Source organism: Schistocerca cancellata, chromosome 6, assembly GCF_023864275.1.
Source record: "Schistocerca cancellata isolate TAMUIC-IGC-003103 chromosome 6, iqSchCanc2.1, whole genome shotgun sequence".
Classification (NCBI taxonomy): domain Eukaryota; kingdom Metazoa; phylum Arthropoda; class Insecta; order Orthoptera; family Acrididae; genus Schistocerca; species Schistocerca cancellata.
In genome coordinates this window covers 53,583,905-53,598,028 of record NC_064631.1, presented here as the reverse complement: position 1 = coordinate 53,598,028, position 14,124 = coordinate 53,583,905, and the positions used below count along the sequence as shown (strand labels likewise).

Genomic DNA, 14,124 nt, shown 5'->3' with positions numbered 1-14,124 from the left:
CATGGAGAGCTGCATCAAACCAGTCTCTGGACTGAAGACCACAACAACAACAATATACCACATACATTAATAAGAGATGGTACTAATCCCTTATGGAACACAAAAAACGGGTCAACTGGCGAAGTTTTACAGAAGCTCGACACTTAGCGTTAATTCAAATAAGAGTTGCTTTTAATAGTTTCCATAACAAAATTTTGCTTCTAAATCTGGTATAAAACCCAAAGAGATTCTGGTCATATGTAAATTATACCAGCGGCACGGCCACTAAAGCGGAATTAATGAACACGGTTTCCCGAAACTCCTTCACCAAAGAAGACTAAGTAAATATTCTGGAATTCGAATCTGAAACAACTGTCAACATGAGTAACTTAGAAGTAGATATCGTCGTCGTAGTGAAGCAGCTTAAATCACTTAATAAGAACAAGGCCTCGGATCCAGATTTTACGTCCGTCAGATTCCTTTCAGAGTATACTGATACAACAGCTCTATACTTGATCATATACAACAGCTCGCTCTTCGAAAGATCCGTACCTGAAGACTGGGAAGTTGCACGAGTCACGTCAATACCCAAGAAAGGAAGTAGGAGTAATCCACTAGATTACAGACCCATGTCACTATCGTCGATTTTCAGTAGTATTTGGGAACACATATTGTGCTCGAACATTATGAATTACCTCGAAGAAAACGATTTGCTGACAAATAGTCAGCACTGATTCAGAAACGCAAGTAGCTGATTCTCAAGAAGTAATGACTGCTATCGACAGGGATGCCAAGATGATTACATATTTTTATATTTCAGAAGGCTTTCGACACCGTTTCTCACAGGCGTCTTCTGGCCAAATTGCGTCTCTAAGGATTATCGCCTCAGCTGCGTGACTAGATTCGTGATTTCCTGTCAGGAATGTCACAGTACGTAGTAACTGACGGTAAGTCACCTAGTAAATCAGAAGTAATATCTGGCGTTCCCAAAGGAAGTGCTGTATGTCCTCTGCTGTTCCTTATCTACATAAATGACATAGGAGACAATCTGATCAGCAGTCTTAGATTGATTGCATATGATGCAGTAATTTACAATCTTGTAACGTCTTCAGATGACCAAAATCAATTTCAAAATGATTTCGAATAGATATCTGAATAATGCGAAAAGTGACAATTGATTAGAAATAATAAAATGTTTGAAGTCGTCCATGTAAGAAGTAAAATAAATTCAAAATTTCTGTTACACGATTAATCATTCAAATCTAAAGGCCGTAAATTCGACTAAATACTCAGGGATTACAACTATGAATAACAAACTGCAACGAGCACATACATAATGTTGGGGTAAAGGAAACCAAATATTACGATTTACTGACAGAAAACTTACAAAATGCATCACGTCTACTAAGTAGACTGCCTACACTAGGGTTGTACGTCCTAGAGAACTGCTATGCAATGTGGGACCCTCAACACAGGATTTACAGAGGATATGAAAGAAGTTCAAAGAAGGGCAGCTCATTTTGTATTTTCGCAGAATGGATGAAGAGAGTGCTATGGATGTGATCCATCTCTTGGTGTGGAAATCGTTAAAACAAACGCGTTTTTCGTTGCAGCAGAACCCTCTTATGAAATTTCCGTCACCAAAATTTTCCTTATATTTTGAAAATATTCCATCGGTGCCCACCTACCTAGGGAGAAATGATAATCATGATAAAAAGAGGGAAATCAGAGCTCTCACAAAGATTTAAATGCTCGTTCTTACCGCGAACTGTTCAAGAGTTCAATGGTAGAGAAATAGGTGGAAGGTGGTTAGACGAACCTTCTGCCTGGCACTTGATTGTGAACTCCAGAGTCATCTTGTAGATATAGATGAAGTGAATAATGAATTACGAGCAGATTGTCACTTGTACTTCAGAATGAATAATGGGAACAAAGGAAGATTGGGTTTAACGTCCTGTTGACATTGAGGTCAGATAGTGTCAAGGAAGGGTGATGGAAATCGGCAGCTCCCTTTCAAAGGAACCATCCCGACATTTGTTTTCAGCGAGTTGAGGAAAATTACGGAAATCTAAATCTAATTACACATGGGTTATATGAATGTGGCGGTTAGCATTGTTGTACTCATAACAAATGGTTCAAATGGCTCTGAGCACTATGGGACTTAACATCTGAGGTCATCAGCCCCCTAGAACTTAGAACTACTTAAACCTAACTAACCTAAGGAAAATCACTCACATCCATGCCCGAGGCAGGATTCGAACCTGCGACTGTAGCAGTCGCGCAGTTCCGGACTGCGCGCCTAGAACCGCTAGACCACCGCGGCAGGCGTACTCATAACAGACATTTGCCATAATCCGTGGCCTCTACGTAATCTCCCTGCATTCCTATCACCTCCCTCCACACAGATGGATGGTGTCTCCTGGGTTGTAGCGCTACCATGAAGAGTTTCCTTCATTTGGGCGACTAGGTCGCAACCGCATGGACTCTCATAGGGTGAATAGGTCGATGTTCCAGTACCTCCCATCGCCACATATGCAGGTGCTCCTGCACGGACTTGGCCGTGTGGCATCGTGCATTGCCATGAAGGAAGATGGGTTACAGTCCATTGGCGATCCGCATACAGCAGGGAGGGAAGGAGCTCAATTGTCATGTTGTCCATGGGTGATATCCCGAATGGGGCCGATCTTTAAGGACATCCCTGCCATCCCGAAATACTTTAACCCACCTCGCCACTGTACGATATGGCAATGCTGCATCACCACTCCCATCACGCCATTCCTGTCCGCCGCGACTACGTGCCACTTCGCTCTTGATCCGTGCGTGTTGTTCGTGTTCCCTAAACATACTCTTAGGACGCTTGAACTGGCCTCCCGCATTTTCAGACCGTACACACTGAACTGACTCCAACACAGCCGCTGCCACTCACAGCACAACTGCAAGTGACCTTGTGCTAGCAGCTACAACATAGCATGCATACTACTGGATGCACATCTCTCACGTTACGGCAGTGTTGCCACCATTTTCAATCCACCCCTAGTAGCTACAAAATGTCTTTCTGCCAACGGTTTTAAAAGCTGCATCACCTGAGTTCCACATCAGTTTCAACGACTTTTCAGCCTATGCCTCTGACTATATCGTTTCTTATCCACTGTACACCTGGTAATATGGTACAAATTATTTGGATTATCGTTGTAAGTGAAGAAGAGTATGCACAGGAGAGGCAGATACTTACTTTTCCTGAACGCTGTAGATGGTATAATTGGCCTCTGAGGAGTGACGGTATACCTGTAAACAAAGAGAGAGTGAAGCTGTAAAATACATCACTACAACACTATGAAATCAAATCGAATTCCCTGTATTGATGTGTGCAGCAATTCATGATGTTCCCTAAAAATCATACGTAAATCATTGTTAATAATCTTATTAAGAGGCTATACTGTGTCCCTTTGATTTTATTAAGAACAAACAGTTGCCTACACGAATTCTTGACACTAAAATCCAGCAACCTCTTCGCCGTTTTCGTACTGAGTCGCTTTCGTAAAGAGTCTGATTTTAATAGAGAGATGTAGGCAGTGATGCTTTAAATGAGAGAGAGAGAGAGAGAGAGAGAGAGAGAGAGAGAGAGAGCTGATCATATGCTCTGACGCATCACATTTTTATTAACATGCACGTGATTAATTTTTAGTATTTAAATTACGCCCGCGCGTGGAAGTGACAGAATGTAACGAGTAAGGTCATGTAAAGGCACAAAAAGGCGCGAGTACTACAAGTGAATAATAAGCTAAGTACTGTGTTCATTTCAATGGTAACTAGAACCTCTGACGTAACTGACAAAGGTGGTACAATTGGTAATAGCTCTGTGCATGAACATTTGACACCAATAATCTACATCATCAGTAAATATTCCTAATTCAAAACCAAACGGAATTGTTGTTTGTTATTTAAGGTCAACAGTGACGTCGAGATGATGGGAGTGAAACTCTCAACCGTAGTTCACTGTCATGACAAACAGGACACATTGTTGACGTGATCTAGAAGCCATGACTTCAGGGTGTACAGGACCGATCAGGACACTTCCAACATAAAGTCAATGGAATTCAATAGTCGAAAACACAGTGCGTGCTACTCACGCAATCATTTATTAATGATGTCCAGCCACATTCTAATAAGATAAAGCTGTTGCGTAAAAGAATGATCAAGTGACGATTACATGGTGTGTGGCGGTGGATAAATTATCAGACGGTCGTTACTTCGATATGACGTTACGGAAATAATTGTGCATGCCTTCCTCCTACCGTCGCCTTCTACTAGTGCCAGAAGACCATTTTTAATGTTAGCCAGAGGGCGATAGGGAACATACTGACCATAATTTTCAGTCTGCAAGTTCACCTTACTATTTGTGCTCACTGATTGACAATGTTCCTATTTACCATTTACTCAACCGGTCAGGGACTATACCTATAAATAAAAGTTCTGAATTTCAATTGATTGATATATTCTGTAAATAGTTAATACTCACAAAATGTATGTCTTAGTATTGTAACTAATACCTCTATCGGAAACAGCATTATTAACAGTTCAGAGGCGACCTGTACAGGAAGTTCAAGTAAGATGTTCTATGGCCCTGACTTCTAATCAACTTGATAGTGGAAAATAATTTTGCCACTTGCCACGCGGTTTTGTCAACATTACGGACGGCACACAAACAATTACTTCAGTGAAACCTAAGTGATCCGGGACGGTGTATAGTTCTCGTGAGTTCAGTGTCTACTATTACCAAGAAAGCATTCAAATCTGCCCAACTCTAGCGCCATTCGAGGCACAACGCACGCGGGCGTTTGACTGACGTGAAAGTTTGATATCTCGTTGTGAAATATGTCCTCCCACTACCTCTCTGGCTTTATTTAGGAGGCGCAGCGCACAGCCAAACAAAACATTTGCTATCAAGCACAGACAGCAGTATCTAAACGACCACTTTCTCGGACACGTACTTATTAATAGCACTGTCGTTTAATAATTTACGGTCTTCTTAATTTTTATGGAAATATACTTAAGTTTGCTTTAGTTACAGCAAATTTTTTAGTTCGACCGCGTTTAAACATCGCCGGCTAGACTTCTTAGAACGGAAGTGACAATAGAAGAAGACTTCTAAACTGCCTCTAAAGTTTGTGAATCTTGTTATTTACAGTATAGTCTTTCAACTTGGTAAAGATGTATTATTTCATGAATATAATCAAATGCTTTAATTAGAGCTTTCCATTACATATAAGAATGACACTTAATCTAAGTTTTCGTTCCAAATTTGAATTTTAGCAAAGAACTCGAAAGCTGATAGAAGCAGCTTGGTGTGTCTCATATTCTATGTTTCTAAATGAAACTGAAGCTAAATATGAATTTGCAGCTTTCTGAGTTTAATAATTAGCAGCTTAAATTTTTCGTAAAAACAACCATTTTCACCAAAATATTCTTCTGTTCAAGCTGAGAGTTGTAACACTTGTGACGTACATTTGCATACTCTGACCAATTCTTAGCTTCCTAATTTTATTATTCAGGGCCACTTATTTTTCTTAGGTTCGTATATTTTGCCTAACATATTTATTTGATCATTTTCAGATTTCACTGTGTTAATGGATAGTAATGAACTGGGGTAAACTCCGGCATACGCGATCACCTCAGTTCCTCTTACAATGATACAGCGCTTTTGTAAGTAGGCTGTTTATGTTTTCTTATTGGCAACGTTACATAGCGCTCTGTATGAAAATCACTGGCTGTGCTGTGTGCAGTCCGTGGCTAGTTTGCATTGTTGTCTGCCATTGTAGTGTTGGGCAGCGGCAGCTGGATGTTAACAGCGCGTAGCGTTGCGCAGTTGGAGGTGAGCCGCCAGCAGTGGTGGATGTGGGGAGAGAGATGGCGGAGTTTTGTAATTTGTCATGAACTGCTATATATATTATGACTATTAAGGTAAATACATTGTTTGTTCTCTACAAAAATCTTTCATTTGCTAACTATCCCTATCAGTAGTTAGTGCCTTCCGTAGTTTGAATCTTTTATTTAGCTGGCAGTAGTGGCGCTCGTTGTATTGCAGTAGTTCGAGTAACGAAGATTTTTGGTGAGGTAAGTGATTTGTGAAAGGTACAGGTTAATGTTAGTCAGGGCCATTCTTTTGTAGGGATTTTTGAAAGTCAGATTGCGTTGCGCTAAATAATATTGTATGTCAGTTTAAGCACAGTCTTGTATAAATTGTTCAAAGGGGACGTTTCATATGTCGACCCTTAGCCTAGGATACCACACTGGATTCTTCTGATTTTTTCTTGTAGTTTGTGTAATTAGTGTAGATTCTGTTTATTGCTAGCGCGTAATTGTAGAGAGAATCTCCTTTGTAGTTGCAGCCTTTCATTGTTGTACAGTAAAACAGTTGTGGCATGCATGTAGATTTGCACCAAGTATTTCGCAGCTGCAATTAACTAGATATTATTTTCAGTACTATGTTAATGTGTTCTCTTATTTTTGCTCTTCAAATTGTGCTTTTCTGTGTTATCGTGTGAAATATTGTGACAATAATGGCGTGTGAAAAACGTAACACTAGGCTTCAAAGTAAACTGAGAAATAATAGTGACGACGAGCGTAGCTTATCAGCACCACTGGGTAGTGAATTAACAGACATTCGAAGTAGTAATTTGGTAATTGTGCATAGGGAGATGGAGCGGGCGGCAAATAATGGTGTAGACAGTCAAACAGGTAGTGAACAGGGAAGCATTATCTATCGATCGGTCGGCAACAGCTCGCACAGGAATCCGAAATGACAGAACACAATATTGCAAATACTGTAGACTTAGGTTTTGAGTCCTCACCGTTTTCTCAAATGAGTCAAGACACATTTTCTGCTTGTCAAAATGTGAATGCCGGTGAAAACGCACTGCCAAAAAGCATAGAGAAACAGATTCCAGACACTAATACATTATTATTGCAATTAATGCAAAAAAATGGAACAAAATCAGAAACAAACACAGCAACAGTTAGACGCAATGGAACAAAATCTTCACACCACACTTGAGCAAACGCGTGAAGATTTAACTACTGAGTTACATAAAATAGAATCGAAATGTCAAAAAGCCTGTAATGACGTAAAAACACAAATTTGTGAGCATTTCCAACCTATTTTTTCGCGTCATGAAAATGCATTACAGAATCACGAAGCAGCCATAAAAGAACTGCAAACTATTATTCATGAAAATCATGAGACCTTGCAAGCTAAAATTGACTCAGTTGCGTCTACCGATTCGGTTACGCAACTTGCAAAAACTCAGGAAAACTTAAAGGACACAGTAGAAAGACACATGGAGGAAATTAGTTCATTATCAGAGAAAGTAGTTGAACTTTCGGATCAGCTAAATAATTTATCTACGAAGTAGATGATAATCTGAATGACACAAAACTGGTAGTCTTTAATGACACAGAAGAGAGCGAACAAATTAGGAAACTGAAACAAAATCTGAATCAAATTGATACGCAACACCAAAGAGAAATCCGGGAAGTACAAGATCAGCTGACACAGGTAATACAAGAATTATGTATTTCAGAGGACACTCGCGCTCCAATACGGGAAGAGGGACATAGAAATACGGAACAGCCACAAAATAATAACACAGGACACTTCGGAAATTATGAAAGAAATTGGCAAGGTACACCGAATTTTGAGATGGAACGGCCGAAACGACGTAACAATGACCGACATGCGACTCGCCGACATGATGATTTTGACTATAAGCTGTTCATTACTACACATAAATTCAAAACGTTTAAGAATTCTGCCAACGACATTCATCCACAAGCGTGGCTCCATCAATTCTCTCATTGTTTTCCTCCCAACTGGTCATTGGAGCACAGGTTAGAATTTATGTGTGGCTACTTAGAGAATGAACCAGCTGTAAGAATGCGATCGGTCATTCACGATTGCCACAGTGAAGGAGAATTTTACCATGCCTTCCTCTCAGCGTATTGGTCTCAAGCTACACAAGACCAAGTAAAACATAGCATCATAATGATGAAACATTTCGAACAATCTGAATTTTCCAGTTGCGCAAGAATCAGTACCTGTCAAACCCATACAGCCCCTCAGAACTCATACGCAATTGCTTAATCAAATTACCTGAACATTTACGGCATATTATTTTAGCAGGACGTTGCAAAGACGACATTGAAGCTTTTCAGGGGCTCTTACAAGAATTAGAAATTGACACAGACAGTCGCGGGATGCGAAAACAGGAAAACAATCACTACAGGTCACATCAGTCACAATTCCGTGACGACAGAAACAATAAATGGCCACGACAAGCCTGTTCTTACAACGTAAATCGTGACCAAAACAGACACCACCCGTATGACAACCACTGGCAGAGTAATAGTTACAGAGAAAGATCGCATTTCCGTAGTAATGAATATGACAGAGACAATCATAGAAAGAGACAATTTGGCAACCAGAACTATTAATATCATGGGAGACAGAATAACTTCAGACGCAACGGTCCAGCGCGCAGTTACGATTCAGGGAGAAATTCTCCACCACGTGACTGACAAGAAAGAAACTATGGAATGTACCGACATGACGACAGACGATATGATCGTAACGACAGACCTGAATTGCATCAGAACTGGCGGGATTCAAACAGAGCAGAGCACTCTCGACAACGTGAATTTGTGGAAGTTAGGTCTCCTAATCCCAATAACGACGCGCGCCAACAAAGAGACAATAGGCAATGACTCACACCGCTGGCAGCCACAAAACGTACTTATGAAACTGACGACACAGCTGCCGTAGCTAGTAATTACGTAAAAATGGAAGACATTAGGGACATCTTACTCCAGGAACACGACGTAACACGTAACAACATTGCATATCCTGTTATTCACATTACTGTAAATGACGTAAAATTTACGGCAGTAATTGACTCTGGCAGTCCCATTTCAGTAATTAGTGAAACAGCTTTTAGCAAGTGCAACAAATCGAACGATTGCCCCACACTTCCGTTACGTAAGATTAAATTACAAGGTGCAATCTTTGGAAAAAGTGTAGATGTACGCCAACAAACCAACTTAGAATTCTTTTGTCAAAGCCACAGCTTCTCTATGAACTTTCTTATTGTTCCATTATTGTCGACGGAAATTATACTGGGAGTAGACTTTTTGAATGAATACAAAGCAATCTTAAGCTTTCACGATGCTGAAATAAGTTTAGAGAAAGAAGGTAAGTCAATAGCTTTGAAATTTGAAGATTGGCTCTCAAACCATGACGAGGAAATTAATCGGCTTTACCTTCTGATAGACAACAGTTCGGAATTTTCTACGGAACTAGACACTAACAATCACTCTGCAAGTACTGACAGGGATGATATCGACGGCATATTTGAAATTAATGAGTTAATTCAGAATAAAGTTCAAACAATTGAGAATTGTAATGACACTGATAGGCAGGACCTTTTTGAGATTTTACAAGCACATTCCACAGTTTTTACTCACAAAACAGGAACAATCAAGGGATTTCAATACCAATTTCATGTTCGTGATCACACTAAATTTTGTGTTAGACCATACGTAATTCCAGCACATTATAGGGACCGTGTCAGAACAGAAATACAATCTATGCTTGACGAGGGCATTATTGAGCCTGCAGTAAGCTCATACAACAATCCGTTACATGTTGTTGAGAAGAAAAATGGATCGATCAGGCTTGTCTTAGATTCGAGACAAATCAATACTATCATTATTCCTGAAACAGACAGGCCGCAGACGATGGAAGAACTTCTTCAAAATTTTAATGGTGTAAAAGTGTTGTCTTCCATTGATCTCAGATCCAACTTTTATCAGATCGAACTTCATCCAGAATGTAGAAAATACACAGCTTTCCTTTGTTTCGGCGTTTGTTATCAGTTTCGGAAACTTCCTTTTGGTTTGAACATTTCTTCGGCAGCATTCATTCGCGGGCTAAATTCCATATTACCTGAGTTCTTAAAACGTCACATCACCTTATCTGTGGACGATATTCTGATAGCAGAAGCCTCATGGGAACAACATAACCGCATCCTCAACAGTTCGTTACGTATTTTTGCAGAATCTGGAATTACAGTTAACTTGGAAAAGTCTGAATTCGGTAGGTCAAAGGTGAGGTTTTTGGGACATATTATTTCTTCTGAAGGCATTCAGCCGGATCCTGAAATGTTAGAAGCAATCAGAGCCATTCAAGTTCCATTCACAAAAAAACAAGTCCGCAGTTTTCTAGGTCTCGTAAATTTTTACCGTCGTTTTCTGAATATGCAAATTCTAGTTACACCAAAACTTTGTTCTCTCACTGGAAAAAATACTATTTGGAACTGGGACGAACAAGCACAGTTGGAATTCAATTCTTTGAAAGAAGCATTACTTCACGCGCAAATACTAGCTCATCCAGATCTGTCACAAGAGTTCTGCCTTAGCACGGATTCTTCTAAAGTCGGTCTTGGTGCCCACTTATTTCAAGAAGCCATAGAAAATGACACTACTGTTCAGAAAACCATTGCTTTTGCTAGCCGAGTGCTAACAAAATCTGAAAAAAAAAATACTCCGTTACTGAATTAGAAGCTTTAGCTATCGTTTGGGCATTTAACAAATTCCGTTTCTTTCTTTCTGGTAAGCACGTAAAAGTATACAGTGATCATCGTGCATTACTATTTCTTATGTCTTCAAAATTAAATCATGACAGGTTAAAACGTTGGACATTGTTTCTGCAAGAATTCCGCTTCACAATAGTCTACATTCCCGGCAAGGAGAACATTGTTGCGGATGCGCTGTCACGCGCACCAGCTGGGCTTGAGAAAAGTAACACAGAAGGCAACCTCGAGAAAAATTTCAGTATTCTTTACATTCAGAAAGTCGCCTTTGAAAACTTCATCACCACATCTTTAAAGGACATTGCTCATGAACAAGATAAAGATCCGATTTGGAAAGACATCAAAAGTAAATGGCATGAAAAGACACACACACAGATTCGGCATTATTATCTGGTTAGAAACAACATACTGTTCAAACGCTGCACTGTTGATGACAAGCTATGGGTACTTTGCATTCCAGACGATTTTGTTAATAAGCTCATTTGGTACATTCATTTCAGCTATGCACATTTTGGCCCACGAAAATGTTATCATATTCTTCGAACGACTTGTTATTTTAACAATATGGAAAAGAGAATTGGAACAGTCTTGTCTATTTGTAAACTTTGTCAAAAGGCGAAACCATCTAGTATCTCACATCGTGTTCCGTTGTTTCCTATTATTTCTTCTAAATTAAAAGAATTTGCTGCTGTTGATCTCTTGGGACCCCTTGTCAGAACATCGAATGGATTTTCGTACGTTCTAGTCGCTGTTGAACTTACTTCAAAATTTGTTTCTTTCACTCCGTTACGTAAAGCCACTGGACGGTCTGTATCCAACGCCTTTGTTAAAAATTTCTTACGTGAAGTTGGAGACGTTAGTAAAGTAATTTCAGATAACGGACTGCAATTCAGAACTGCTGTTTGGTCACGCATGCTTCGGAATCATAAAATCAAACCTGTTTTTATTTCATTGTACTCATCACATTGTAACCCGTCTGAACGGATTATGAAAGAAATCAATAAGCTTTGCAGACTTTATTGTCACAGAAATCATCAGCATTGGGACAGATATTTACACTTATTTCAAAATGTGCTGAATGAAATGCCTCATGATTCCACTGCTTTACCACCTACTCTTGTACTAAAGAATGAAGAACCACCGAACAGAATCAGAGAGCTTGTACCTTTCCCGAATACACGTAAACTTCGACACAAAGACATATTTGATTTGGCTCTTAAAAATATAAAATCTGCAGCAGACAAAAGGAGAAAACTACACGGTAAAGCAAATGCAAAGAAATTGTATATTGGTCAGAAAGTTCTCATTAAAGCTCATTCATTGTCACGTAAGAAGAAACACTTGAGTCACAAATTCTTTCTAGTTTACAATGGACCTTACAGAATCCGACGTATACCACATGATAATTGCGTTGAAGTTGAAAGTCTGCGTACTAGGAAGAGTAAAGGTTTACACCACATTTCACATGTAAAACCGTTTATTGAAAGATAATCTGCCTTTTAACTTTGTCTTTGCCATATAACTTTTCACTTTACATTACTAGTATGCTTTGTCAGACTTAGAATCTGTTTGCGGTGTTTCTGTTTCATATCTGCACAGTTTTTCTGTATTATTCTGGAAAGTAAAACATGTTTTAGTAGTAACTTTTGTGGTATAGCTACAATGAGACAGCCTCTTTCGTAGCACAACAATACGTTACAGCACAGTACGTTCTTCATCACAACAATAAGCATAATAACTAAGATATCTATACGCAAAGCATTTCACTTTTGTTTTTCATGAGGTAAGTACATTGACTTCTGCAGAACTTAGCTTTCGGAGGACGATAACTACGACACTTCCACAGAGATTATCTTACAGCAAGACGCATATTTAGCGCTACAGGACACGTATTTGAGTGATTAATTTTGTACTTAAAACATTTATTTTTAAAGATTTTTGAATTTCAAAGAAAGTTTTCCATGATACATTTCATTCCATTGCTGTAATCTGTAACACCTGAGGGTATAATTACAATAATCCTCAGGGGGGGGGGTACACGCTTACTTTGTGTACCATGTGTTTGGCAAGCACAAGGAGCCCTAGCTAATATGGTATTTGCTTATACTACTTTACACATCGGTACCATATTCCTCTAACACATAAATTACACAGCTATCTGATCATTTAACTGAGAGACCAACATTTATTTTACTACATCAATGACACATGTTTACGCAATTACACAGTTGGGTAACTTCACACTTATGAAATTGTATTTTGTCTTTACTTTGTGAACTGTTCATATTTTTTTGGAACCATTGTGACACTATGAGAGCTTTGAATGATGTATCTGGTATGAGATCATGATTTTTAAAGTACGTTTGAGGTAGATGACACTACTGAAATGAGCAGAGAATTTTCTATAGGTTTTGAAATTATTGCAGAAAGCTACGACGTTTTTCAGATTTGACTGAGGTGTTATGATATTATTACGATGACGATGTGTATTATGGTGCCGAGGTATGTTTATGATTAATAGGCTGAGGCTATATGAGTTATTTGATTATGCTTCATATTTATAATGATGAAATATTGAAGAGTGTTGATGAATACGTATATGTGTAATAAGGTAAGGAGTAATGAATAGTGGGTAGGGACTCTTGACTTGTGAAAAAGGATGTTGGAAACCAAGAATCGTACTTTAAGAGTTATGAAATGTGTGTAAATGCGTGAATGTATCACAATGCCAGCGAAAATTTTTTGGACACTGTTATATTCATAAGATTTTGTTTCTACACATTTGCAACGCAAATTCTTGACCTGTGAAATATTTTTATATGAGACTGTCACTGTAGCGGAAACTGCTGTCGTAAATATTTCCATAAGAAAGTTGAGTGACCACCTGCACGTAATGAGTTTTGGGCGCCCAGCTGAGAGGTAGTCGTCTGACAAAAGAAAGCCATTAGGTGAAAAAAAAAACGGAGGCCATTATTCACGCCATTGACATTCCTTTGGAGAAAACATTGCAAATATGACACGCTCATTACTTGAAAACATATGATTACTCGTACTTTGTGCTAATTACTGAAATGCTTATGAATTGATGGGAAATATTCGTACATCTGCACACCTGATTATGACAAGTGTCTTTCTACGAGAGTTGAGAGCTACTGACTTACGAAATGCCACATAGCTATTGAATGATGTTTTTATGCTTTGGTTTGCGTAATTGCTTATTTCATTTGATATCTGTTTTCCAGCTGTGTTGCAGCATTAGTTTTATAAAATAAACTTAGATGCATTTGCTAATGTGAACACTTTCTGTCAACAGATCTATTAAATAATTATTTTATGATCCACATTCTTCAAAAAAGGAGCTCTTGGAATGGAAATAACAATAAGAAGGGTCTGATAACAATAACTGCATACATAATTTTCTTTTCAAGTACTTGGTAATTTTTTGTAGAATTAATTTTTATGGTGCACCACTTTAATTACATAGACATTAAGATGTGAATAG

At 38.8% G+C, this 14,124-nt stretch overlaps 1 protein-coding gene across 2 annotated transcripts in view; it reads right to left on the bottom strand.

The window, feature by feature from the left end:
• Positions 1 to 14,124, bottom strand: part of LOC126191448 (venom dipeptidyl peptidase 4-like) — a 362,149-nt gene that overhangs the window by 213,601 nt on the left and 134,424 nt on the right. For both annotated transcript variants that reach the window (XM_049932327.1, XM_049932328.1), the window contains exon 5: positions 3,212 to 3,264. In XM_049932327.1, the coding sequence (XP_049788284.1) occupies positions 3,212 to 3,264 (53 nt within the window). The remainder of the gene's footprint in view (positions 1 to 3,211; positions 3,265 to 14,124) is intronic.